General features: G+C 37.6%; 1 protein-coding gene across 1 annotated transcript in view; it reads right to left on the bottom strand.

The window, feature by feature from the left end:
* The window catches only part of RANBP17 (RAN binding protein 17), a 159,015-nt gene that overhangs the window by 54,335 nt on the left and 77,844 nt on the right, over positions 1-26,836 (bottom strand). The window contains exons 15-19 of the mRNA XM_014948252.1: positions 20,444-20,524; positions 14,958-15,021; positions 14,763-14,871; positions 9,180-9,283; positions 2,840-2,928 (exon numbers count right to left, since the gene is read on the bottom strand). Of these exons, the coding sequence (XP_014803738.1) occupies positions 2,840-2,928; positions 9,180-9,283; positions 14,763-14,871; positions 14,958-15,021; positions 20,444-20,524 (447 nt within the window). The remainder of the gene's footprint in view (positions 1-2,839; positions 2,929-9,179; positions 9,284-14,762; positions 14,872-14,957; positions 15,022-20,443; positions 20,525-26,836) is intronic.

The following is a 26,836-nucleotide window of genomic DNA, read 5'->3' on the forward strand; positions in this document are numbered from 1 at the left end:
TTATTATAAGTATTTTCTCTTCATCCCTTGCCAGAGGAAAACTATAAATCTTGTCTCAGCTGAATGAACACCATTTATCATATTCATTTTCTTGTCAATACAATTATGAAAAGCCTTTGGCCTTTTTCCAAGGAGCCTGATTTGCTAGAGAAACTCAATTAGTATAAGCAAGGCTGCTAGAAACCAGTCCTATTTGGCAATCTAGCCCAGCTTCAGCGTACCTGACGATTCACCTCGAAAGCAGGATACTAATAACTCAATCATAACGGTAAAATACAAGATACAACGGTGTCCCCCGTGCCTCCCCCTCCCTCCCTCCCTTCCCTGGACCAAAAGGACTTAAAAGAAATTATTTCTGCTCATTTTTGCCATCTACTGGACAAAACTTAAATCCTAAATATTGCGATGAGAAAAACCAGAAGAATGTCTCAGGTGAGAGATTATCGAGTGTCGTTTGTTTTCTTATGGACAAAAGAGAACCAAAATATTTCCTGCAATCACTTGGAAAGTTTATCAAGCCATTCTCCTACCAGCAATTTACAAGTGACTATTTCTGATAGTTTTCAACAGAGAATAAACATCAGCTTATGGTATATTAAAAGCTTAGCCTTTTATCCCTTGCCTCTTTGTATTGTTTATTTGCTGAACAAATGCAAGCAAATCAGATTTATTTTGGCTAACACACTGTATTTGCTGTTTTCAATATTGAAATACTAGGGCTTCAAACATATCAGAATAAAATCTGTTTGAAAACCAGGCTGTTGGTTTGTTTTTTTTTTTGCTATTGAAACCATTTTATATTTGAAATTACAAAACAAGTATGTTGATCAAAGGATATTTAAACTTTTACGATAAATTGGCATCTGACCCTCCTTTCTCCTCCCGTTTACCTTTCTGTATTTATACACAGTAAATAGGAGTTGTGGTCACAGCAGCTTATTCTGCTCTAATGCTTGAGATCGATACCTGGGCGAAGCTGGACTCAGCCAAACGAGGTGAAATCCACGGAACAGAAACACGCACTTATCCTTTACAGCCAAAGGTGAGGAGGGGAAAAAACAACCTCAACCTGTGCAAGGGAAAAGAAACTGAGGAGGCCTGAGCTTTGAATTCCACACAAAGCTAGGTCTCAAGCTATTTCTATTATTAATGCAGAAAAATGAAATCCAAAAGTTAGAGGTTGTTTCTATTTTTTTGAAATAAATATAATTCGTAAACTGGAAGGAATAAATTAATTAAAAAAAAAATAAATCAGTAAAGGGTCCTGAGGATTACATATCCTTGTACAAAGAAACACCTCCATGGATGAATCCATCTCTTTCAAATGGAGAGGAGGTAAATCTCTGTTATCCCTCCTCTAACAACTGGAGATTTGCAGCTCTGCACGGGAGAAGGGCATGATACCCATACGCTGTACTAGGGAAAGCAAAGTAAAAAGAATTTGAAATGGAAGCAGCACTGAGCTGCTTTTACATATCTTCCTGATTTTATTATTGAGTTTTAGGGGAACACAAGCACAAACAGTACTAACGAAGTTAAATGTACCCAATGGTGCCCACTAGAAAATGAGATGCTAATTCACAGTCTGCCTTCAGTAGTTTGTGGTTTTTTTTTTTTTTTTCCTCCAGTCCTTTAAAACTGAAATTTAAGGGATGCTTTCCACTGATTTTTAAGAGAAATAAAGATGCTGCTGCTTTCTGGTTTGGGTTTCCTTTCTGCAGGCTGACCCTGCACACAGACACAAGCACTGCAGGTTTGCCAGGTCTTAAAAAGGGCTTATCTGCATGGTGACCAGGACCCGACTGCCCACCACACGGGGACATCTACCAGGTCACACCAGGCTCTGCCCTACAGCTTCTCAGTCCTTAAAGGCTAATTTCTTAGCTGCAGCTCTATTGATGCATTCCTTTTTCTAATCCAGAAACATTATCAGTGAGCAATATGGTTTCATTATTTATTTAAAATAAAAATATTTTTAAAAACATGATTTTTAGTAAAGCTTGTAATTGTATTTGAATATTAATTTTTTCTGTCCATAAAATAAACAAATACATAATTAACTTCCATAGCTTTGAGGGATCTAAATTATAAACCAAATATTTTCATAGTTCCTTCGCTACATATTTCAGCAGTTTGTTACTAATACGACTGTGTGCCCGAAGAAAGAATTACAGCTCCTGTATTTGTAAAAAAACAAAACATTTCTCTATAGTATTAAGAAAACACCCATGAGTATTATTGCATTTGTTGGCATAAAAATGTATACAATATTTAAAGCAAACAGAGTTCCATTCTCATTACTTAGTGAAGGAAACTGCAGTCTAAAGATTTTGATTTTGTTTGCAGATGTCCATTTTCTTCTGGATCAAGAAGACTGCAGGTGTTGGGATATTAATAGACTTGACATAAATAGAAAGTAACTGACTAAATTAAAGACATGATTCATACCAGAGAGAGAAATCTCCCCAGATAGCACTTGTATAGTATTTTTTAAGCGCTTTCGATGTTAAACCAAATGTAGGTACATTGTGTTTGCAGTTAAAGACACGGCTTTTTTTTTTTTTAAAGAAAAGCAAACATTAGGGATTTACGAAGGGAAGGAGAGCGCTTGGATACGCTTTTCTAGCCGAGCAGTGTGACACAACAAAAAAAGTGACCTCGCCGTGGTCCTTCCCAGTTAACTGCATGGTTGCCATTGTGCTGTAATTTTAGCTGATTACACATTAGTTCATTTAGCTTTGTTTCCTCTTCCCCACTGTGCCGTACTATTAAACTAATGCAAGGGGCCTGGCATCCCTCTGCGCACAGAGCGGGTATTGTCACCGCGTAATAAGGATACATCCAGTGGAACAGCATGGTGTAGCTGGTCTTTGTGTTCAGCGCAAAGGCAATCCCGCGAAGATCCCTCGCCAGCCCCATCAACATACGCTGTCAGTGGGAAAGAGACACAGTAATTGATTTTCACGTTAGCGCGGAGCAGATGGAGTAATAATCAGCCAATAATGACCACATATCTGATTTTGATTCATTAGTTTAAATGTCTTGCTCAGATCTTTCTTCTTTTTTTTATCAGAACCACAAAGATTCTTTTAACAAACAAGATTTCCACAAGTTTTATCGTGATGACACCAGCAAAATGTTTCTGGTTATTCGAGATGCTGTCATAATGAATAATGTAAATTAAAAACGGAATATACAAATACTATGTATTAAAGTTTAAAAGTGCTTCCTGTATTAATATATTTAAAGTAACAATAACAATAAAGCGTTAATTTAAGCTTGTAATATTTTGAATGAGGTGCAAGACTGAGACTCATAACCAGTTTCAATTAAGGTTGCACTGAGATTCTCATTGTACTGTTATTTTACCCTATCTCTTGTTCTTTTTTTAAGGAAAGTATTTTTCCAAGTTAGCTTTCTTCAAAAAGCAACTTTTTTTGTTTACAGAAAACCGTGCAAACCCATAGCTGTATTAACATTAGCTCTGAGCTGAATTTTTTTTTTCCCTTTAATGACTGAAGTGTGGCTTCAGAATCCTTGCAGCTCAAACGCAGACCACATTTTATGCATAGATAATTAGCCCCTACTAAAGGGATGTTTTCAGGATAATTAATAGGCATCAATAAGAAACACCAGTGAATGAAAAATATTTTAACAATATAAACAAACTTTTCAATTTACTTAGACAAATATTATTTTTCAATAATTAAGTGGGTTTAATAAATTTTATCCCTGTGTTGTAGGCGAGATTTGTACCTTTTTTTTTTTTTTCATAATAAAACCCCACAGTACTGCAAAGTCTGGTAAAGAAAAATAAATCATAGAAGCATGGCATTAAACAAACAAAAAAAAAAATTTCTCTCCTTAAAACCAGAGTCTGGAATTACATACCACTTGGTGCTAACACTGTAATATTTATAGTGTTGAGAAATACAAAATGTAAGATATTAATTTTTACTTGCTCACATAAATTGCAAATTATGGCTGATGCCTTGTTAAACTGCTAAATGTAATCCTACACAAGGGCTAATTTCTACTTTTCATATACAGCCCCCTCAGTCCAGCTGTCCTGGATAGAAGACACACCTAGATTTATCTGAGGATAAATGGAGTTCTCTACAAACCATGGGTGAGGTTGCTTAAGAGTATTTTAATATTTGCATTTCCTTTCTGTTGTGTGTTGAAATGGCCTGAACTTGCAAGATGCTGAGAGGTCTCAACTCTCATTAACTTTAATGGGACTCTGAAATCACCAGAGAGGAAGTGTTCAATACTGAGAAGATGCAATATAAAATTGTAACTTTATATGCATCAGTATTTTCATACTTTGTGTGCTGTTTTGTCCACGCAGAAAATAACTGTTTAGCAGACATGGTGGCCAAAATAGAATTAAAAAAACTCGGCAGCAACACTTTATACTTCTTTTTGAAGGGCTACAGACATGCAACAATATATACAAGGAAGTGGAAATCTCCCAGATTGATTTTGGTTCCTTTGTCCAGTCCAGGCACAAAAGGGAGAGGAAAAAGTTGGCACAAAGGACAGGCTGGAGCAGGGAAGAAGGGGAATTCCAGCCCCTGGCAAGACGTGAACTTGCCTTTGTTTGAGGATGGGCTGGGAGAGGAAGAGCTCACCGTCCTAACGGGGCTCTAGACATGAATTAGAGAAAGGCGACCAGCCAAACCCACACCCCCTAACACGCTCACTCTTTTATAAAAACAACTGGTTCTAAGAAAACACCCTTTTGCAAAAATATTTAAGATTCAGTTTGGTTGTAAGGCTTTAAAAACTATTAATAAAAGTAGATGTGCATCTTCCTTCAAACTATGGTCCCAGAGTTCTGGGAACCTACACCAGCACCAGGCAACTTCAGACACCATTTGACCTTGAACTCTAAAGAAAGGAGAACAACTACTACATAAACTACATTTCTTGATTTTCCATTCTTTACATTCAGGTATTGTTACTAAAAAGCCCATACCATTAACCACACTATTCTTCATAAATGACCACAGTCTACAAGGCACCATAATATTCTTGGCCTGTAAAATCCCAGCAAACCCAGTGGTTTAGACACTATCCATCGGAACTCAACTTTATAAACTAACACGGCCTACAGTTGGCATTGTCTGAACAGCCTACATAAGAGCCTACAGAATCATCAGGTAGGTCCTGATCCATTTAAGTGACTGAAAAAAATACCTTTAAACTCTTAATAGGAGCAAAAATCACCCTAGATCCCATGCTTACTTAAGTCAGATTTAGTAAGAAAAAAACCCAACCAAACCCTAAAATCCCAAGATAATCTAGTTTTAGTCCATTTGTGCTCCTGTGTGGATAAAATTTATTAATGACAATGTTAAACACTTATACACCTACTTTCTGTCCCTCACCCTGCAGGACCAGCAGTGCCCCTGCAAACTCAAGAGAGTGATTTGAAGAGCACGTGAAGCTCCGGCTCCATTCCCAAGTGAACCCCGGCCATTTCTGGGGCAGAGTGACAGCAGTGACACCACCAGCAACCGGGAGACGAGGAAGATGAGAAGTGAAGAACAGTAAATACAAGAAGCAGAGGAAGAGAAGCTTGTCAGCAGCACGTGGGTTTTTTTTTTTGCTTTTCTTGCTAATGAAATAATTTTCTTCAAATTTTGGTTTCCAAATATTCTTCCCTGAATGTCAGTGATAGGTTTACTTAAGGTTAATTAAACCAAAGCAATTTTTAAAATAAATTCAAGTATTTTGTTTCAAAGTCCCGAAGAGGATTTTTCAAAGGAGAGGGGCTGAAGATTTAAATATTCAGGAAAAAAACCCAAACCCCTTGCGAGTTGCCAACGTGTGCCAAGTGTCTGACTAAGGCAATTTAAAACAGACGAGACTACTCACGCCACCCACCCCCAAAACGGGGCTCGTAATGGAAACTCTGACAGACCCTTAACTATAGTGGCACTACTGGGTGCAGCTATAATATTACCCTCATAATTCTACTATATAATAACAACAAAGGAAAAAAAAGGTGAAGGGTCATTGCGCTTTGTCTTTAGAATTAAGATGGCTGTCTTCATCCTTACAGCATACTCTTAATTCTGGAGACACGTCTTAATAACCTCTAAATAGTTCCAACAAAAGAGCCGTGTCAGAGGAATGAGCAGGCCCCAAGGTGTTTCAACTGGAGTGTTTTCATCTGCCTTTATTGCTCTATCCCTCTCCAGAATTAAGGCAATAACCTGTGATAAATTATTCAGGAACTGCTACAGGGATCAAAGCAAAATCATTCTGTTAAAGTGCTGTTTGCAACATTTGGCACTTAGTGTGAAAACTTTTAATGTGTGCAAGCTGAAAATCAAGGATTTTAAATAATTTAACAGCATGGAGTTTCTACAAACCAGCTAAAGATAGCACGTTGCTATTTAACTGCTTTTTCCTCACATCCCTTTTTTTTTTTTTTTTCCACGCGTTTCTAGCAAATCTGATGATGTCACAACTATAAACAAAGTACTACTGAGATTCTGGCTGCCCAGTCGATATATTACTTAACCGGATTGTCAAGAGAAACCTTGACATTCTTAGGAGAAAATTAGCCACCGTTTCAATACTGGACATTTTTCCTATTAATATAAAAATGTGAAGAAGGAAATCGCAAAAAAATAAAAAGGGCAGAAAAAAGGAAAGCAAAACACGTAATTACTTAAGCCATCTTCAATTATAAAAAAGGGCAGAAAAAAGGAAAAAGGAAAGCAAAGCACGTAATTACTTAAGCCATCTTCAATTATATTTGACCTCCCTGGAAAAGAAAGCTAAACATATGTTTTGTATGCGGATTTAATGATTACAAATGTATTTTAAAAAGAAAGAGCTCCCTCGTTGTGACTGTTTTTCAATAGCATATTTCAGAAATACTAAAAAACTCAAAAAAACCCTTAGCCAGTGCGAAAGTCCTAGTAAAAACCACAAATTAAATGAATTTGGCAGTCCTGGACCATTTTCATAGTGATATTTTAACAGTGTCATCTCCCCGTGGATGAGAATACTAAGCATTTTATTGAAGAACTGAACTGTTTTTGTTTTCAGTACTCGCAAAATGAAGTACCTGAAAGCACTTTTGCATGTATTATTTATTCCTCATGATAGAAAAATAGCTTTAACCTAATAAATTATGTTTAAGAGAATTTAGAGCAAAAGTTTTGTTTATGATAAAGCAACAGATTTAGTTCTTTATCAGTAGCTTAAAGCACCAAGTTTTCTTTATACAAATTAGACAGATGGTGCTTACAGTAGAATTTACTAAAGGTCTGTCACAACAAATGCAGCCAAGCTGCATATTTAATCACTGCAGAACCTTGTCTACCTGCAGCTGCCAACTGCTAATCCAATTTCCCTGATAAATGTGGCAAGAGACACGATCAGCAATAAAGAGCATCTAACTCCATTTTCCTGCAGGGCGTCTTTTGATGAACATTTAGGACGGGAGCGGGGAGTGCACTGTGTGGCCCTGGCTGGTGGCAGCTGCATGCATTTTGAAGACACAGTTCTCAGGTTACTCACTTAATTCTGCCACTATCATTATGTTGCTATTGATCTCAGTAGCTCTTGTCTACACAGCATTACTCTAGATGAAGCTGAATCAGGCAGTTATCATGCATCAAACTTGCTCAAAAGCCTGGAGATTTCCCCTTAATTACTTGTGATTTTATTTGCAAATACCGTTAAAGTGTAATCAAGCAGTCACTTTCCAGGGTCGTTAAGAACTTGCTAGTTTAGGAATATATCACTGGCACTCCATTAAAATTTCTCTACTAGGACGGTTTCAAGCAAACCAGACAGGACAACGGCGAGATTATTTTAATAAACTCAATCCTCACACGAGAGAAATGCCGTTTCCTACAGAAAGGGCAACGCCATCAAATGACCTTCGTGTGATTTTGAGGATTTGTAACTTGAAAATATAAGGGACGAATCCAAGATAGATGAACTGTGTCTATTTAATACATGAAAACATATTAAAATTAAATATATAAAGCAACAACAAATGACAAAACTAGAATTAAGTAATTGTTGAAATAACCTTAAGTACTATTTAAAAAAAATATTAGCTTAATTCAAGCGATTATTGTGAAGTGTGCATCTTCTGCTAACATCAGAGATATACTGTAGAGAAATTATTTACTACATATTTCTAGCGTAGCTGTTTATTTTCTTATGAAAGGAAGCAGATAAATACGATGATGTAGTATTTCAAGTTGCCATCGTATTTTAAACCAGCAAATTAAATATTACTGTGCGGGTTTCTTCCAGATTACCCTGTGTAGCTGAAAGGAGGGCTCCAGCCTGCACTGTTAACTATTTATGCAGCGCCGGTAGAAGGGGATCTCTTTAATGCAATAGTGCTCTAATATATTATCATTCCTGATGATGCAGCTTGCATCCAGCAAGTCTTTTTCTTCCCTAAAATATACTGTTGTTTTGACACAAACAGCTTGCTACACTTAAGGATTTTACTAATAAAACATAATGTTGTGTTAGATATTATGACTGTTGCCACAGCTGAACTGACTTGTCAAATCAATCCTAATATGGCTCCCACAGGCACATAAAAACCTTATTTAGCTATCAGTTATCCTAATCACTTTGTTCAGTTTAAGGGTGCAATACTTCAAGACCAGTTCCTATTTATACATATATGCCCAGCCATTTAATAAAGTCTTGATTTATATAATAAATTCTTGTTTGAAAAAATACTTTAAAGCAGCAGTGTTTTATCAAGTGTGTTACAACATGTCTCCTCGCACCCCCAAATAAATATGTTAATATACACAACCAGGATATTTGTGTGGCAAAGGGGATTATTACACGTGAAACAGATAAACCATCACCCCAGACCAATTTGTCCCTTTGATTATAAATGGGGATCAAATGAGGTCACTTTATAAAGGCCCAGGGCCTTTATAAAATCTTTGCACGAAGTTTATTTAGGATAGTCATTCATAACCTTTGTATCTCCGCTGTATACAGTTCTAATTACATATATGTATACAGGTACAAATCTACATATATATGTATATACAGGTATATACATGCCAGGAGAGTGAGAGAAGAGCTGACAAGCTGCCTGCTAAATGCTTGCCCCACCATTACTTCTTCCCCTGGAGAATTTCTTTCCCCAATAATTGAAATAAACCTACCTTTGCTTCCTCTTGTTCAAAACTACCGTTGAATATCCGAGTCACACTTTCAAACGAAACTGTGAGGGGGAGCATGAAATTCTCAAACTCATCCTCGTCTTCACCTACAGGAAAGGAAACCAAAACAAAACAGCAAAAGCATCACATCATATTCACACCAGTGTTTGGAGGGGTCAGTCTCTTAGGCTTTTATAGAAAAATCTCACTGACATCATGGGAACTTTTCAATATGACCTACAGGAAGAAAAACCCAAGGTTTGACAGATTTTCACTGAGCTATAAACAAAGCAGACAAATTGTTGATTGCAAACAGGTCTCTGCATTTCACATCTTTCTCTTTTTCAGATTTCTGCTTTCCTGTTAATCGGACAGCATTTGCTCAGTACCCTGGAAGAATATTCACAGAAGAAAGTCACGACTCAACAGTTAGAAAAATGTTACATTTAAAACTGCAATAATAAATTAGGCCCTTTCCTATGTGTACTTTGTAGGAAGATGTTTAATCACAGTTTTTTAGGATCATATGCTATTTTTAGTACTTCCTATCGGTTCAGTATACAGAATGATGCTGCCATGGAAATGAATCCAGGCTGTGCTGGGGTTATTCGTGTGACACTGTTGTCTCATTTTTTTCAGGAGGTGTGAATTTAGAGTAAAAGAAACCAGATGTTTTGGGTAGGGGAGGAAAAAAAAAAAAAAAAAATTTATAGAAAAATCTCACTGACATCATGGGAACTTTTCAATATGACCTACAGGAAGAAAAACCCAAGGTTTGACAGATTTTCACTGAGCTATAAACAAAGCAGACAAATTGTTGATTGCAAACAGGTCTCTGCATTTCACATCTTTCTCTTTTTCAGATTTCTGCTTTCCTGTTAATCGGACAGCATTTGCTCAGTACCCTGGAAGAATATTCACAGAAGAAAGTCACGACTCAACAGTTAGAAAAATGTTAAATTTAAAACTGCAATAATAAATTAGGCCCTTTCCTATGTGTACTTTGTAGGAAGATGTTTCATCACAATCTTTTAGGATCATATGCTATTTTTAGTACCTCCTACCGGTTCAGTATACAGAATGAAGCTGCTGTGGAAATTAATCCGGACTGTGCTGGGGTTATTCGTGTGACACTGTTGCCTCATTTTTTTCAGGAGGTGTGAATTTAGAGTAAAAGAAACCAGATGTTTTGGGTAGGGGAGGAAAAAAAAAAAAAAAAAAGCTTGGTTTGACAGCTGAAAGATAACCTGGAAGTCTGCATTGGTTTTGTTTTGTCATGACACTGAACAATTACCTATAAACAACTACTTTTCAGAAATGGCACTTTGCACGAGGACTGGCACTCACACTACTTATCTTTAGGCCCTTAATGAGGGTAGCCTGCCTCTCGCATGCAGATTCCCCTCGAGAGTAATTCAGAGTAGGAATTTAATTTATGTTCTTTAAACAGCTCTTTGCTATAGGGCTTCTCTCTCTTCTCTCTTCATTGGCAAAGTCTGGCAAACTAAGTTCCAATCGAAGTTAGGAAGAGTCCTTTCTGTGTCAAATTGGTCATGCAAAGTTAGTGCCAGATTACAGCTTAGTTTCTACACCTCATATACCCATCTGTAAAATGGGCCCAGTTCCAGCCTCTGATCTCCAGGGATGCTGCAAAGACCAAACCACTACAACAGTAAGAGTGACAGAAAAGGCCAAGAAGACAAAAACAGTCAAAACAGAAGGCAAAGGGTGGACTAAGGCATAATCCAGAAGACAACCACCGTGGTTTGGGCTGAGATGGAGCTGCCTTTCTTGCTCACAGATGTGTTCGGGTCTGGGATGGGAAGAGCATTGGTAACACAGGAATGGTTTTGGTTGTTGCTAAACTGTCAAGGCCTTTTCTGCTCCTCACACCGCACAGAAAAGAAGAAAATCAAAATACTCCAGAGCTTCTCATTAAGTTAGAATGTCACATCTTCTGAACTGAAAGAGGCAATTATCCTCTGAGAGAAATGATTGTGATCCTGCAATTAAAACTCTCATAACAACATAAATATTTACAACGGAGAGGAAAGCAGCAGAGACAACCCCACTTATGGCATTGCCTCAGTCCTTTGTGGCCTGAACTGCTTCCCTTTCATACAGGGCTTTTGTGCCCAGTTCTCCAGTTGTTTTTGGTTTTTTTTAAAGCAAAGGAAATACTTTCAATAACTTAGTGGCCAGCCACAGTTACAGACCCTTCTAATCACAGTCTATGCTCAAGAACATCCTTAAAGCAGCAGAGTACCTGACCCACCCTGAGACCTCCGTCCTGCACCTGCAGTGGAACCAAAGAGGGCGAGATGCTTCGTGCCAGGTTTCAAAGCTACTGTTGGCAGCAACAGCATCTGCTGGACTTGGGGAAAACCCAGTCCTCTGCCACCTTCTCTCTGCTCCTTTCCACCCTGAGTCAGTCTTTTTATTTATCCATCTCTGGACCCTTGTGTCCTCTTCTGATTACTCACAGTAACCCCAGACTATTCCTCCAGCTTTTTGTTTCTATCTTCTTCCTTTGCCAACTCCAACTCCTCAGCCAGTTCCAAGACAGTATTAGTTTCTGTGCTCCCAATCTCTTTGCTCAACCAGCTCCTCTCGCTCTCCCAGGAGCTAAATTGTTTCTATATGCATTGCATATCCTGATGGTTTTCTCCCTTTAATTGCTTATCAGATATTCCTTGGATCAAAAAAAAAATTAGTAAATAAAGACCAATCATTTAGAAAGAGTCCTGTGCTGGTACTGTCCCATGCCAGTGTAGAGATTAACAGAAGTCATTAGGATACTGTTTTCTGCAGGATTGGGGCTCAATTGGCATTTGTAGAGTTCTCAGGAGAAACTGGAATTGTCACATCATTGCAAAATTAATACTTCCTCTCATCTAGACTGCTGCACATCATCTCTACATCTAGACAATCTCCACAAAGACACTGTGCATGCATCCCAATTCAAGGTGAACCTTCCCAGAAGGCAGCGTCTCAAGAATACCTTGTTAAACCAGAACAGAAGACCAAAGAACTACCAGAATGTCCAAGGCTGACTGGGACCAGCACTTTAATGACAAACCAGCTAGTTCTGGAAACGGGGTAAAGGGAAAGTTTGAGCAACCTGGTCTGGTGGGAGGTGTCCCTGCCCAGGGCAGGGCGGGTTGACTTGATCTTTAAGATCCCTTCCAACCCAAACCATTCTATTATTCTATGAAATCTTCTGTGCCATTTCTGTTTTAAATTTCAGTGCAGGCACTCAAGAAAGAATATACAGTTAGGATCCTACATGGTATTGTCCCATTAATCAAATAATTTGGAACTTTTAGAAAAGCAACACAAATCACTACCTAAACATTCTTCTGCATTCCTGTACAATCCATGGACAGTACAATATTAATAAGGAAAGGAAGAAACCATCCTAACAAACCTACCACTGTAAATTATTTATTTTTGATAGTTCAAACTACACATATACATCCTTATTATGTCACTTGCAAGACAAGAGATGCCTCACTTGTAAGTTACAGTAGCTCTGCATGCTGCTTACAGCAATAGCATTTTAAACCTGCTTCATTTGGGGAGGTTTGGCACTGAGCACACGTGTGGATACCTCTAAGAACAGGACACTGAGACGTCACACAAAATACCTCCTGAAGGTATTTTGATAGCTTAGATCTACTTCTTTTGGTAGTGCAGGAGAAAAAGTGAATAAAATATATTAATCATAGTAAAAAATTTTATTTAATCTTTTACTGGTGTTAGTGTATTAGTTTTGATTACTATATGCTTCCTACAACTTTTCAGTTTACTTTAGAAATCTTGGACTAAGAATCCTGGACAAAATGATGCAATTCTAATTGCAAAAAAAATATTAAACATACAGCCTGGGCCACATAAGGAACTCAAAGTCTAATTATATTCATATGAAGTTAAAGGCATTCAGCAGAAATCTAAGCTGAAGCAAACACCAATTAGTATATTACTGTTCTTTCCTGTGATTAAATTTTGCCAGTCACTCCAAAGCACATTGTTCAAAATGTAAATATTCTGTATTTACTGTATTCAATTAGTCTCCAAAAATATTTCTACATAAAACAATTACTTAAAGCAACCTCCACCTGTAAAAGTTAATCTTAAGTTTGTTTCCACCTAAATTGATTATTATTGATATAAAAGGATTTTATATAAAGCTCTGTATTCAATTTCAAAAAAAAACCCCACCAACCCAGAGAAGACAATTGGTACAATGCTCTTTTTGTCTAAAAAATGCCATTTTGCACAGTTTGAAAATATCTTTTGATTCACAAGGTAAGATTACTGCCATTTAACGCCTGCACAAGCACATAGGAAGGACAGTTTGTGGACACCCTATTTTTAAAATTTGAATCCTAAAAGCAACTTACCCCTGTTTGGGTCTCTAGATTTGCTTTTCTCCCAGTTCAAACCCAAACAAATATATTCCACTAGGAGCACAAAGGCCAATAGCCCAAAGACTGCTGTATGCTTTTTCCAGATACTCCTAATAATTTCAGGTCTTGTGGAGCTGCTAATCCAGAGGAATCACAATGACCTCTATCAGCTTGCAGCCAGTCATAAGCCACACACCTGCATTTTGTCTGACATGTATTTACACAACCTTTACTTTGAGATGTAATTTTTCACACCCGTGATCTTGGTTTTACCAAATCTTTCTTTGCCCCCCTGTAGGAAAAGTTACTGAAACTGCATATGTAACCCTTTTTATATTAGAAAATGTACCTATTGCTTATGTTATAGGACACTGAGCCAGTACTGAAAGCAGTTTCACCACACGTAAATGCAGGTCCTGCTTAAAGTTGCCATTCTTTAAGAAAAAGCTGATAAATATGGTTCGGTCTTGCCTCAAAGTTAACTCTTTGGAGCACTGTTCAGCAGCAGACACTGCAAGGAAACAACAACTACTGTGTGAATCTCTTCTGCACACACATCCCTGAGTTAAGTCCCTGTACGAGGGGTGGAAATCAGCAGACAGAAGACTTGTCTTCTGATTTTCTGAAGGCCCCCACCAGTTCCCCTTGGAACACCTACAGGCATCCATCCTCATGGAAGGCAGAACCTCAGCAGATGTAAGACTGTTCATGTAAGGGAACCCCAAACGCATGGTTAAGTATTTCAGGCTGAACTGAAGAACTCTGTCAATGTTTTAATAAAAACTTGGATGGTCTTGTATATTGGGAACTTGCATGAAGAAGTGAAATAAAAACCCCCTTCTGCTAGAAGCAGGAAGGTTCCAGCATAATTGGTATGTCATCTGGAAATGCAAAACACTCCAGCACCTAACACTGTAAATCCTCATACTTAATGTAAAAAATGCTTCTGTGCAAAAAATAACTCACCTTGATTATTTCTCCAACAGAAGGCAACAAACAAATACACTGTTATTGCTTAATGCCATAAATCTCAAGAGTTGATAGGCAGTGATTTACACACCGACTATAACATGTTTACTGTGCAATTAAATTGCTGTTTGATGGGCTTAATAATGTTAAAAGCTCATAGTATTACACAAGAGAGTGGTGTCTGGGGGACCCAGGAGGAGGATCTTACCTAAATCCACCATGAGGAGACGCGTGAGAGCGGTGTAGAACACTGTCCGGCACCGCAGGTCACCCAGGCTGTAATTATCGCTGAAGCCCAGGAAGGGGAAGTGCTTACTCTGGTTAAACAGAAACATATGAAAAGTTAAAGTGTTCTACAAAATTTACTACAAGCAATGTTTTTTACCACAATAAGGGAACTTACTGTGTGATTCTGAAGCATGAATTTCACAGCCTCGATTTTCACAAGCTTTTTCAGGAGACTATAAGTAGCAGGTGTTAAGGAAAAAAAATCAGCCTGGCAGCGTTACGGTTATATCATCAGGTTGTATAAACCTTCAGGAGTTTTTAGTGAGGAAAAAAAAACCCAACTGAAACAACAACAAATGCACATTCAAAAAATATCTGAATTTCATCTAGAAATATAGGTCATGGAGATATTCTTTAGAACATTAAAGACCGTAATCTATTATTAATTAAAGCAATTACTTTTCGTGGCATATATTCTAGTCACAAAAGAGACGAATGAACTAAATGACTTTTATAATTAAACGGAGAGTTTCTGATAATAAATGGTGCTGTTTTTTCCCCAGACAGACCCATGTTATCAGCATGTAAAAAAGAAAAAAAGACAAAAAAGTGGTTTTGCAAGTGCCTGTGTTGCAGATGACTGGCACTTGGTGGTAGGACTAGCAGAAGCCCTAAGCAGTGCTGGGGTAACATCCTCGAAATCATAAAAATCATATTTTTTTCAGTTACAACAGATAAAAATTTATCTTATATACACTAAGCTATGTCAAACACTTAACCAAAGCATCTTCAGATGCCTAAGAACTGAGCAAAAATTTCTTAAGAACATACAAAGCCTCAAAGCCAGAGCAAAGCCCGTGGCAAGGTGGTACTGCTGGGCATTTTGGATGTTATCTATGGATAATTCCACAGCAGTCCCAGCTTCTTCAACATTATAAAATTGAAGATTGGTCACTGCATCCCTCCTGCAAAGCCCCACTGGACTGGGGCTCCTCCCGGCCCAGCTCGACTCGTATTCTACCAGCACATATCCCAGGATCACTTATTAGGCAGCTACACCTGGTGAAATGTAATCTTTTTCTGAAGATTTCTTTTTAAAAAGCACAAAAAAGGTATTAAATCAAAAGCTGAGTTTGCAAAAACTATGTTATGGAAGCCCTTAAAGCTCAGATGGTTTACACTGGTTTCACAGCTTCAAGCCTTCCCTAGCTGGGGGAATTATGGACGTCTTTAATAGCATGAAGACACAGGAATTCCCTGTCCCAGATGGTTCAAACATTTGGGGTTGGGCAAAGGAAACAACACTGTGTATTCCAAAAATTGCCATGCTGACACCTGCGTGAGCGTTTGTAGAGGCCACTGCTGCCCTGAGGGGTGTTTGCAAACATGGAGTGAGGGAACGGCCAAAGCAATGGCCTAGATTCACTGACTCCTGCTTCTCCTTCATTCGGCATAAAATTGCTGTGCAACTTTCAGCAAGTCAGTTAAATTCCACTGTCTCAGCTCTGCATCTGTAAAATGGGGATGTAAATGGCTGTGTGATGTAAAAGGATCTTGTGAGAGGGTACAACAGAGGGCTACAAGGATGATGAGGGGCCTGGAGCATCTCTCTGATGAGGAGAGGCTGAGGGACTTGGGTCTTTTGAGTTTGGAGAAGAGAAGGCTGAGGGGGGAATCTGATCAACACTTATAAATACTTAAAAGGTGGGTGTCAGGAGGATGGGGCCAGTCTTTTTTCAGTGGTGCTCAGGGACAGGACAAGAGGGAACAGGCACAAATTTGAATATAAGAAGTTCCACCTAAACATGAGGAGGAACCTCTTTCCTGTGAGGGCAGCAGAGCCCTGGAAGAGGCTGCCCAGGGAGGTGGTGGAGTCTCCTTCTCTGGAGACATTCAAACCCACCTGGACACGTTCCTGTGCAACCTGCTCTGGGTGGACCTGCTCTGGCAGGGGGTTGGACTGGATGATCTCCAGAGGTCCCTTCCAACCCCATAGCATTCTGTGATTCTGTGATATCTGAGTATATTAATACACTTTTTCAGGGAAGCCACAGAAAAATTCAAACCCCAGAAACACATCAACTGAACACACGATTCAACGCATCAATTGAATGAAATGACTTATGGCCTTGTACATTCTACAAGGACTCATTTGCTCACTGGACACTGTTGATCCCTGGCATTGATGAAGTTCTTTAAGAAATAATTAGTGAGACTGCATAATTTAGACCATAGAGTAGTGTCTAGTCATGTCACAGGAGATTTCACAAACAAATACCCATAACACTTATTAGTGTTACTGAGTTTGGTTCTTTTTTTTTTGAGTGCTTGCTTGACTCTGCCATTCCTTCACATAACTGATTACTTGAATGGGAATAAACAATTGCCTTTTCATTTTAAATAGATTAAATTCTTTTAAAACAGTTAAGCATGTAAGAACAAGTTTTATCTTGGAAAATCTCCTGATCTAGTTTTAAAACGATGCTCCTTTGTCAATCTCTAACATTTGACATAGCATTAACCCATTTTATATTGCAAAACTACATCATTGTTTGGGTTTTTTTCCCCCCATGCTACAAGGGACAGCCTTTTGTAACATAAGACATGGGTAAATAATTTCTGAGAGACTGTAAATATCTTACCTCAAGTTATCGTACAAAATAGCAATGAAACTGTAGTTATTTTGCTACAAAAATATACAGTGGAAAAGTTAATTATTAGAAAGAACTAAACATACATGAGGGAGCACTATGGCTTCCAAGACATAAAGGAATGACTAACATATTCCATTATGTAAATGAATTCAAAGATATTTCACGACTGATCAGCTAGGAGGGACATAATGATTTATAATTCAAATAACTGAGCTTTGAAATCAAATTGGGCTAATATATTTCGAAATATGCAAACCTGGAATAATTGTGAAAATAATGTAAACCATCACACCAGCTCCAATCATTTGTTGCCTCTGTTGTTAATACTGACTTATGGGCTTTTTTCCTTTCTTTCCCCCCCTGTTATATAGTCCAGTTGCTGGAATTATGGTTGCTGCTTTTAATTCTAGATTATCCTTTAGAAAAGACTATTATACACATAAAAAAAGAAAAATACCAATTTCTAAGACTGTATAGAAGCTGATTGACGTACAGGAAAGTACTGAAATTAAATAAATTATTATTTTAACCTTTCAGGCTAGCCACAATTTAATCTATATCAAATACTGAAAATTGATCCACTGGATCCAGCATCTTAACAATAACACTATTTCTTTCAAAGCAATATATACTTAATGCCTTTTAAAAAAGCCCTAATATAATGTGAAAAGGCCAAAGTTTGCAATGCCAGGAAGTAGTTATAAACTACTTCATATGTTTGAAATAAAAAGTACTTCAGTATTATTATTAAAAAAAAAACTATTGGTAGAGTTTTTTATAGGAAAAAAATACATATCTTTAAAAGCCAAAATGACCAGTGAAATTGGGTTGTACATCATTTTCTGGGAAAAAGGAAAAACAGCCTCGACAGGTGTAATTTATCATTTTTCTGATTTAATACCAAAGAAATATATTAAAATAATAAAAAGAATCCTGAAATCCTCAAAATTTGTAGTGATAAATAGCCCTCCCTGTCTTTATTGCATTATGCCTACTAACAGAAATATTGCATGGTGGATTTTGCCAGACAAGGACGATTATTTTCCAATAAAAAGTTGCATATTAAATTCCAGCACAAAAGTGGGTGTCTAATACTTTTGAAATCTTTTATGGTTTGCCAGGGAACACAATTTTAAACTTAACTAATACAACATCACGGCGAAGTGAACCAGTATTAAAGCTATCTTTGTACAACCCCACCCATCGAAGCAGAAAAGCTACTGTTCTCACAATTTGTTTGAAGTATTTCCATTGAAAAGTAATTGGATAAATTTTTGATATTTATGTTTTTAGTTAATCTCTCTTTTTTACTAGTCTTTAAACATTTCACATTGACGTTTAAGATGTATATTTATGAAGACAGTGCTGCTTTACATCCTGCAGTCCAAAACTGCTCTTGCAACAGTTTGCAAGTTTCTGCAAAGGGAAAAAAAATAAAAATCACAATTTTATCGCAATTCTACTCTTCAGGAGAACTTAGGTTATTAAATATTTACTTTCTCATCCTTTCAAGGTCTTGATGTTATTATATCTATTTCATGAGCAGAAACTCATTTATTGCAAATATAATTTGAGTAATTCAAAACTAAAACTATCCAGACATTTCAGCCTTGGAAAAGTATTATTTGCACCAACAGTTTATATACTGACCATCATTTTTGAGAGCTACCATGTGAATACCTGCCTTTGAAAGCCTCCAGAAGACACAATGAAATCCTAGATGCTTGTTGACTTTAGCTGTAATATGAGGCTATTTCAGCAATACACATACAAAAATAAGCAAGCGCTTGAAGTCAGATGCACCATGTTAAATTTCTTGGTTATTTTGAAAGTGTTTTGAATCCTACCGAAGCAATAAGTATATACTTTTATACTAAAGAGGAGAGAGCTCATTAGTCTCTTCATAAATCTGATGAATGAAATAAATGTCTCCCCTTCTGTTTTTGTCAAATTCCTCAGTAATGTTTCAAGTCCTTTCCAGTCCTATTTCTGTGATGCCAAGAGAACATAAACACATGCATATTTAAAATATCAAGTTAGCTGCTTAATGGTATTTCAAGTAAACATATAGAAGTACACATTGTATGATTTTCATTAAACAAAATTCACTTATGGAATGTGGAAACCCACACTCATCTTTCAACCCAAGGAAATATATTAAAATTCTTCTTATACGATTAGAGTTCTATGGAGAAATAAAGTGAAACCAATTGTCATATTCCAGGTGCCTTCCCCTCTGCTTGTCTAGCAATCTCCTCTAGAAAATTACCGAAAAGTTGTTTTTATTTTAAAATAGCACAGGATTTCAATATCGAAGTTTTCCTGAGCTCTGGTGGGTTATTATCTGTCGCATACCTTTAAATATTGTGTCACATCAAAACCAGCTACTACTTTTCTTTTTAGATCTTCCTGCTCAATTGACTGAAAATTCAAAGAGCAAACATTCTTCTCCAATTTATGGTAAGTGAATAGTAGAATAAGATACTGAAGGCTTGCAACAGGTAGTAAGTTAGCATCCATGATCTGGGTAAGAATACTTGAAACCAAGACAAAAACCCACATGCTTCGCTGGTTTATCAGTAGTGACGATGACACTGACACAGTGAAGAACCTAAATTTGGGCAACAATAAAACATGGGAAGAGGCTTGTGTTTAAAATTCAACTCATGCTTCATCTCTTGGTTGACTCATCCTCAAAGTTGATCCAATCCTGTTCTCAACTGCCAACAGAATCAATCCCTTTCTCAATATTGTTGAACTCAAGATTAGGAATGGGATACACGACCACAAGCAACTAGTTCTGCGATTTCTCTTTTGTTGATAAGAAGTAGGTGGAAAAGAGTACACCTTTTAAAAACTATGCATAGGAGAAGATAAACCAAAATGAGTAACTATAAGTATCCTAACTGTTTAAAAATGTGGCACATGAAATAACAGAAGTCTCATATTAATTTTTACCTTATTATTTTCAAATAAAACATTATGACAAATCTAATAAAAAGGATATCCAACAGAAAGGTCATTTAGAAACTGAAGAGTTCTTGAAATCACGGGCTCACATCTTCCCCGGTATTTAAGGTTTGTAACACTAGAATAAACAAAACAAAAAAAGTGAGATTTTAGGACACATTTTCCTCTATTTGAGACGTGCAGTGCAAAAGCTCAGCCTAGTAATGCATTATACTACAAATGTATTTCTGTGATATGTCTTAGGATTTTCCATTTATGAGACAGAAAATGCTACAAAAGAATGCCATGTCTTTTTCCTGAACAAGGGACTCAGACATTTTTTTTAATATTGTAACAAATACATTAATTTTTTAAAAAATCCACCATCTGTCATAATGAAATAAAGTATTTGAAGCTTACCCCTAGTTATATCTATCTTATTCACTTTTCAACACAGTATCTGGCCACTTCACTTCTGTAGTATTTATCTACCCAGTTCTTCACAAGATAAAACCAAATAGCTATAAATTCCTCAGGAAAATTTCCATAGGAGAAATGGGGCACAGAAAAAACTAAGGGCCAATTCACAGAGCTACTGATATATGCGATTCCCAGTGAAACTCTACCTTGCAGTTCTTGTACTAATCCTGATTCTTCCTCTTCCCTACACCAAAAGCTTAACTAGAGTTAAGATACATAGGGCACGTGCATTTCCCTAATTGCAACCCCTCTCAGACACAGGCATTTAGGAAGCATACTCTGTTTAATGAACCAATGCATAAATTATGATATTGGATAACACTGGATGATGATGATATTGGATAACAATCCTTGGGGACCACCACGGAAGACAACTTACTATTTTTGACAGCAAACTCTTAGAGTTAGCCTGTCAGTGAAATAATGTGGCCAACACCAGGCAATGACGACTCGTTCTGTGACCTTCCCTGGTTGAAGTGTGAGACACGGAGCACCGAGCCAGGACCCTCCACAGCTCCTTCTGTTCTGTGAGCAGGGCTGGGCAAGGACACCTGAGTGACCTGGGGTGGAATCTGGTGGGTTCACCTACCAGATTTATGAGGAGGTAAAGAGGTGGAAGTAGCCTTCATGTGAAAGGGGTACATTGATGACAAGAAAGCAGAGGAACATAATTTTTCTCCAGCAAGAAGTGGTTACAACAGTAAGTTGAGTCACTGATTTTGTAGTCTGTCATTTCTTCACTTTCTTAGGGGAATGTCACGTAAACCAGTAACAACCATCCCACTCAAGCATCAGTGTCTGATATTTACTGTTTCCATTGCAAATCTCAGCCAGTGAGTCCAAGAAAAAACTAATGCCCCGAATGTAGCCCGAATATATTTATCACTTAATTATACACTGACTACTAGTAACTTTTCCTAGTACTCCTTCAAGGATCCAAGTTGGGATGATCAGTCTAAAACAAGTTTTTTCCTCCTGGTTGCCCTTTTTCAAGGTAAGTTCTGTGCCCTGCCCTGTCGGGACAGCCACCAGCACCCTTAACTGCTCAGAAGCCCAGCAGAAAGCTGAGTGCCCCCCTCCTCCAGACAGGGCAGTAATGCTGCGTGTAAGAGATTCACAGCTGAGTTTCTGACACTGGATTCATCTGGAGAAATAAAAATCAGGCCATCGCAGCCTTTTGAAATGCAGCCCATTCAAATGAAAAGGCAGCACGACTTCCTGGCTCTGGGGGATTTCAATTTTGGGAATATAGAACTTGAAGAAGAGATGTTAAATGCCTTAAAATCAGCACTGATTATTGCTTTTACATATGCACAGGCTAAGGAATGTACTACACCACATAAACTAAATCTCTTTTTCAGGAAGTTATAAACTCAAGAACGCAGTTTAAAGCATCTAACTGTTTAGTATTATTTGCTCAGGAAAAAGGCAAATAACAATGCAATTACCAAAGCAGTATTCCTCAATTTAGATTTACAAACAAACATTGATTTACTTTATAAAATCTCTATGAAGAGCTACAGAGGTTCAGATTGCCTTAAAGAAATAGCCCATTCTAGCAAGTCCATAATTCACAGTTTATCCCTACTGTGGGGAGTTCTGGAGATGTTTATAGTTGCACTAAATCCTTAACAAGTATATACCATACAAAGCAATAAAAATGAATTTGGACTACCCAGATTTGACATCAATATCAAAATCATAAACAGGCTATTTTGCAAAAGAGCAAAAATCTTTGTCCTTCAGTAGCCAGATATAGGACATGAAATGAAAACAAGAAGTCACAGTGACAGCTTGAGGAGAAAATTAAAACTGTGTAAGGAAAGCTCTTCATCCAACATTCAGGGTACTTTTATATACATCTGTTCTTTCAGTTCATGGTTGTATTTGGATGCTGAAAGATGGAGCAATAATATAAAAGCTAGAAAGTACTCGGGAGTGAACAGAGGCTGAAAAATTTCAATTATAATCGTAGCAATTCCCTTTTCTGGTTCTGCCTTATCAGTATCAGGCAAGATGAAAGACACATAAAATGTAATATTTTAAGAAACATCTACAAAACATTATAAGTATCTGAGAAAATTTGTAAAGATCTAGAGAGGAATCTCATAATACACAAAGCAGTTTTCTACTATGTAAGGAAGAGGAGCCAAGGAACAAAAGAGGGGAAAAAAATACAGCTCTTGGAGAAATCCTGGTGAGACAGCACTGAAATCCAAGCACTAGTGTCCTTGCCTCTTCATCCCTGAGGTGGCTTATTGATTTAAAATATGAACTAAAGGAACCAATCATAAAGTTTCAGATGAGTCACAGAAAAACCTTCATCAAAAGCCAAACCAATGTCAATTTCACCAAAACATCTATGTAGATGAGTACCAAACACATTTTAAAGGCAAGTACAAAAAAGTGGAAAAAAAAGTGGCAGAATATACTGAAGTACACACACACAAAACCACAAAAGGGCAACAGAAGCACTGATCCGTGCTGAAAAGCTATGAGAATTAAAAAAATTCAAATGAAACAGCAGCAAGAATCCAGTACACTTTCAAATATTTGCTTTAGTTTGCCTTTAGTAGGAAGACAAGAATAAAACCTTAGCTTCTAAAAGCTTCCAAAGAAGCTTCCCAGCTTTCCAGCCTCCGAACCCTGCAGCTATGAGACTTTGTGATGATGACTGCGTAATAATGCGGTTCCATCAGCACACCAACCCTCTCTTCCCTTAATACAGTCACTTAAAAGTATTATTTTAAGAGGCTTTGTATTGTTAACCTAAAACCTAGAAGGGGAAGGTAAATAATGTTATATACTCTAACCTACAGTTCTCTGGGAAAAGGGTGACCGTATCATCCACAGAAGTATCAAAAGTCTTTGCAGGTTCCATGTCATTATGACATTTGGCCAGGGAAAGAATCAAGGCAAAAGATATATCCACTTCCAGCCTCTTAAATCTGTGTAATGCCTTTTGTTATTTTCTTTCTATTGTCTTTAATTTCCCATCCTGTGCTCTGTTTACTGTTTGGAGAAAGAGCTGTTCAGACCCATGGACTGTATCACACCGCTCTTAAAAGTTGCGTGTGGAGCACAGCAAAGGACAACCCTTCACACAAGATGCAGCAGTTCTTAGGGCGGTAGCGGATGGGAAACGAAACTGGTGAAGCACGGGAGAGGAATGTCCAGCTTAGAAGAGAAAAACATGCGGTGCAATTTAAAAAAGGAAATTTGAGAGGAGGAGGTGGAATCAGGGATGCAAGGCAGAAAAGCAAAAGTCAAAAGACCATTTGTAAGTGGCCAGAGAATTCATCCATCCTCTTTCTAGGAGGCCTCAAACTCCTTCTCTGAAGTGTAATGGGCAGGTACCTATCAGGATAAAGCTGAGGAGTCCCAGGAATGCTGTACTACCTGCACACCATAGGTATCCCACCTACACAGGAGATCTGAATATACAGCAAAGAAGCAGTTGCAAGAGAGAAGCTGGTACCAGCCAGGAGAGATGATAACCACAGCAAATCAACAAGTTTGGGTGTGGAGCCTTCTTTCTTTGTGAACCATGGAACCATAGAAGGGACCTTTAACATCATCTAGTCCAACCATCAACCTAACTCATAAAAAAAATAATCACTAAACCATGTCACTAAGCACTATGTCAACCCATCTTTTAGGACTAGTCTTGGTCTCAAGGATATTTTAAATATACTTGTGTTATAAAAAACATTAAGATAAAAAAAATAATCATACATTTAAAACAAAATTTTCAAAGTAGCTTAAGGTGTCTGCCATCCATTAAAGTGCAAGAAAAACAAGCATCCGCATCCCCTAAAAAGACTTTGAAAATCTCTTCCTTGTGTGGTACTTACATTTCAGTAATAACAAAGATAGCAATTTGTTGGCAAGAAAGCTCTGTAATCTTTTAATCATTCCTTGTGGATTATCATAATTTACAATGAAAGCTCTCTGTGCCTGAACGACAGTGATTGGATATATACTTTTCATTAGAGCTGGACAAAGGTGAGTAGTTACAGAAATGCACATTCTGTCACAAATAAAGTGCCAAGTTTTAGTTTGCTATGATCCGTGGAGTCGTATCAGTGTGAGTGTTCAGAAAAATATTCAGAGTTCCAGGCTTTTTATATGTATGTGTAACTTAAATGTTGTCACATGGAAAAATCTCTCCATATGTATGTATAGGTGCACCCACCATAGTGAAACCCTTAGAGCAGCAGGAAAAAAAAAGCAAGCAAAACCCATCCAACAGCAACGTTTGGGTATGTATTTCTGTATGTGTAATTTAAATGGAAAATCTATCCATATGTATGTATAGGTGCATCCACCATAGTGAAACCCTTAGACCAGCAGGAAAAAAAAAGCAAGCAAAAACCATCCAACAGCAACGTTTGGGTATGTATTTTTCATTCATGTTTTAGTTATTTTCTCATTATCAAAAATACTAAATATTTGGGGAAGTATTTTGTACATCTACCTCATGATAAATCACTTCTGCATGAATTTGATAATAATTGAAAGGAACCATTAAGAGGCTCACAAAGAATAAGTGAAAAAAGGAAAGATGCTTGCAGCAAAAATAAACGCAAGACTCTTTCAGCCAAATGCCCAGCACAGGCTCAAGGAACAGAGAAAACTAAAACTACTCCAGTTTAAATATTTCCTTGCCTCTTCCCTGTACAGGGAAGGATCAAGGCAGGTAGACAACTGCTGCTCAGAGGGGTGACAAAGATCCTTGAACCTACTCTACTGTTGCTACAATGCTGAACACAGCTGGGAAGACTTAAGATGCCTTGCATATTAGAAAAAAAATCACTGGAGATAAGCTATTTTTTCAGTTGGCCTTTCCCCTTCCACACGTACACCCTATAAACCGATGGTCAAAGCAAGCAAAGACAGTGGATGCTAAAAGAACTACCCTATAAAATTTCTGGTAAGATTGTGATGAGAAGACAGCCATTAATGGATATTCTGACGACATAAAACTCCATCTCTTCAGAAATGGTTTAACACGAGTTCAGTAAAAGGCACATTCATTAACTTCCAATGAAAAGGTGATAAAAGGTCTAGGATCTGATGTGACAGCGGTACTTTAAACTACAGTCAGAAGGTCTAAAGGACACCTATTACATTGACAAATCTCAAAATATTTCTGTACTTTGAAGAATATCTGGTTCATACAGCCTTTAGTCCATAAACTGAACAGTGGCTACTGCAGCTACTCGTAGCTATGACAAATATTTCTTTTTTTTTTTTTCTGTTAATGAAAGAACTCAGGGAATTTGAACACCAATCCTTCACTGCAAAGCTGCTACTAATGAATTCAAAAGAACAGATTAAAGCTACATACATGGAAGTGAACTCCTGAAAACACAGAGATCTGGGAAAAGGCAGTTCAATAGAAAGTATGTTCAAAATCTCAAGAAATCAAAGAAAAATGCCATTTATACATCTAAACATTATTGAGCTCACATTGGACTTCAGTAAACTACTAACTCCACGTGTCGACCAGTAATTTATCACAACAAGAGGTTAAATGTCTAACAGCAGAACAAAAAACCAATTAATATGTCCTGGTAGACTACAACTTGTTTGACTACCATAAATTCAATTGCTATGTTTATTCCTCACACTGAGTATTGAATGCTTCCTGCACGTGTCCTTCACTGGATTCTTAATGGCAAAGTGGAAGGAAACAACCTGACCTTGGCTTTTGATCATCCCACAGTGCTACTGGAAGATTACAACAAGGTACTTTCTCCAACACTTTCTGATTTGAAAGACTGTTTTGCCTGCCATTAGCCAGGCACTGATATTCTTTCAACAATATTCTCCTCCATTTCACATAATGCTCAGCAGTAACAGAATAGAAACTACACAGTCTCAGACGTTGGGCAGTCACTATATGAGAATATCACCTCTTTAACAAGAAAGTGCACACTAAAAATTCCCTAGCATTTCCTTTTAACCT

Source organism: Calidris pugnax, unplaced genomic scaffold (genome assembly GCF_001431845.1).
Source record: "Calidris pugnax isolate Ruff unplaced genomic scaffold, ASM143184v1 scaffold27, whole genome shotgun sequence".
Lineage (NCBI taxonomy): Eukaryota > Metazoa > Chordata > Aves > Charadriiformes > Scolopacidae > Calidris > Calidris pugnax.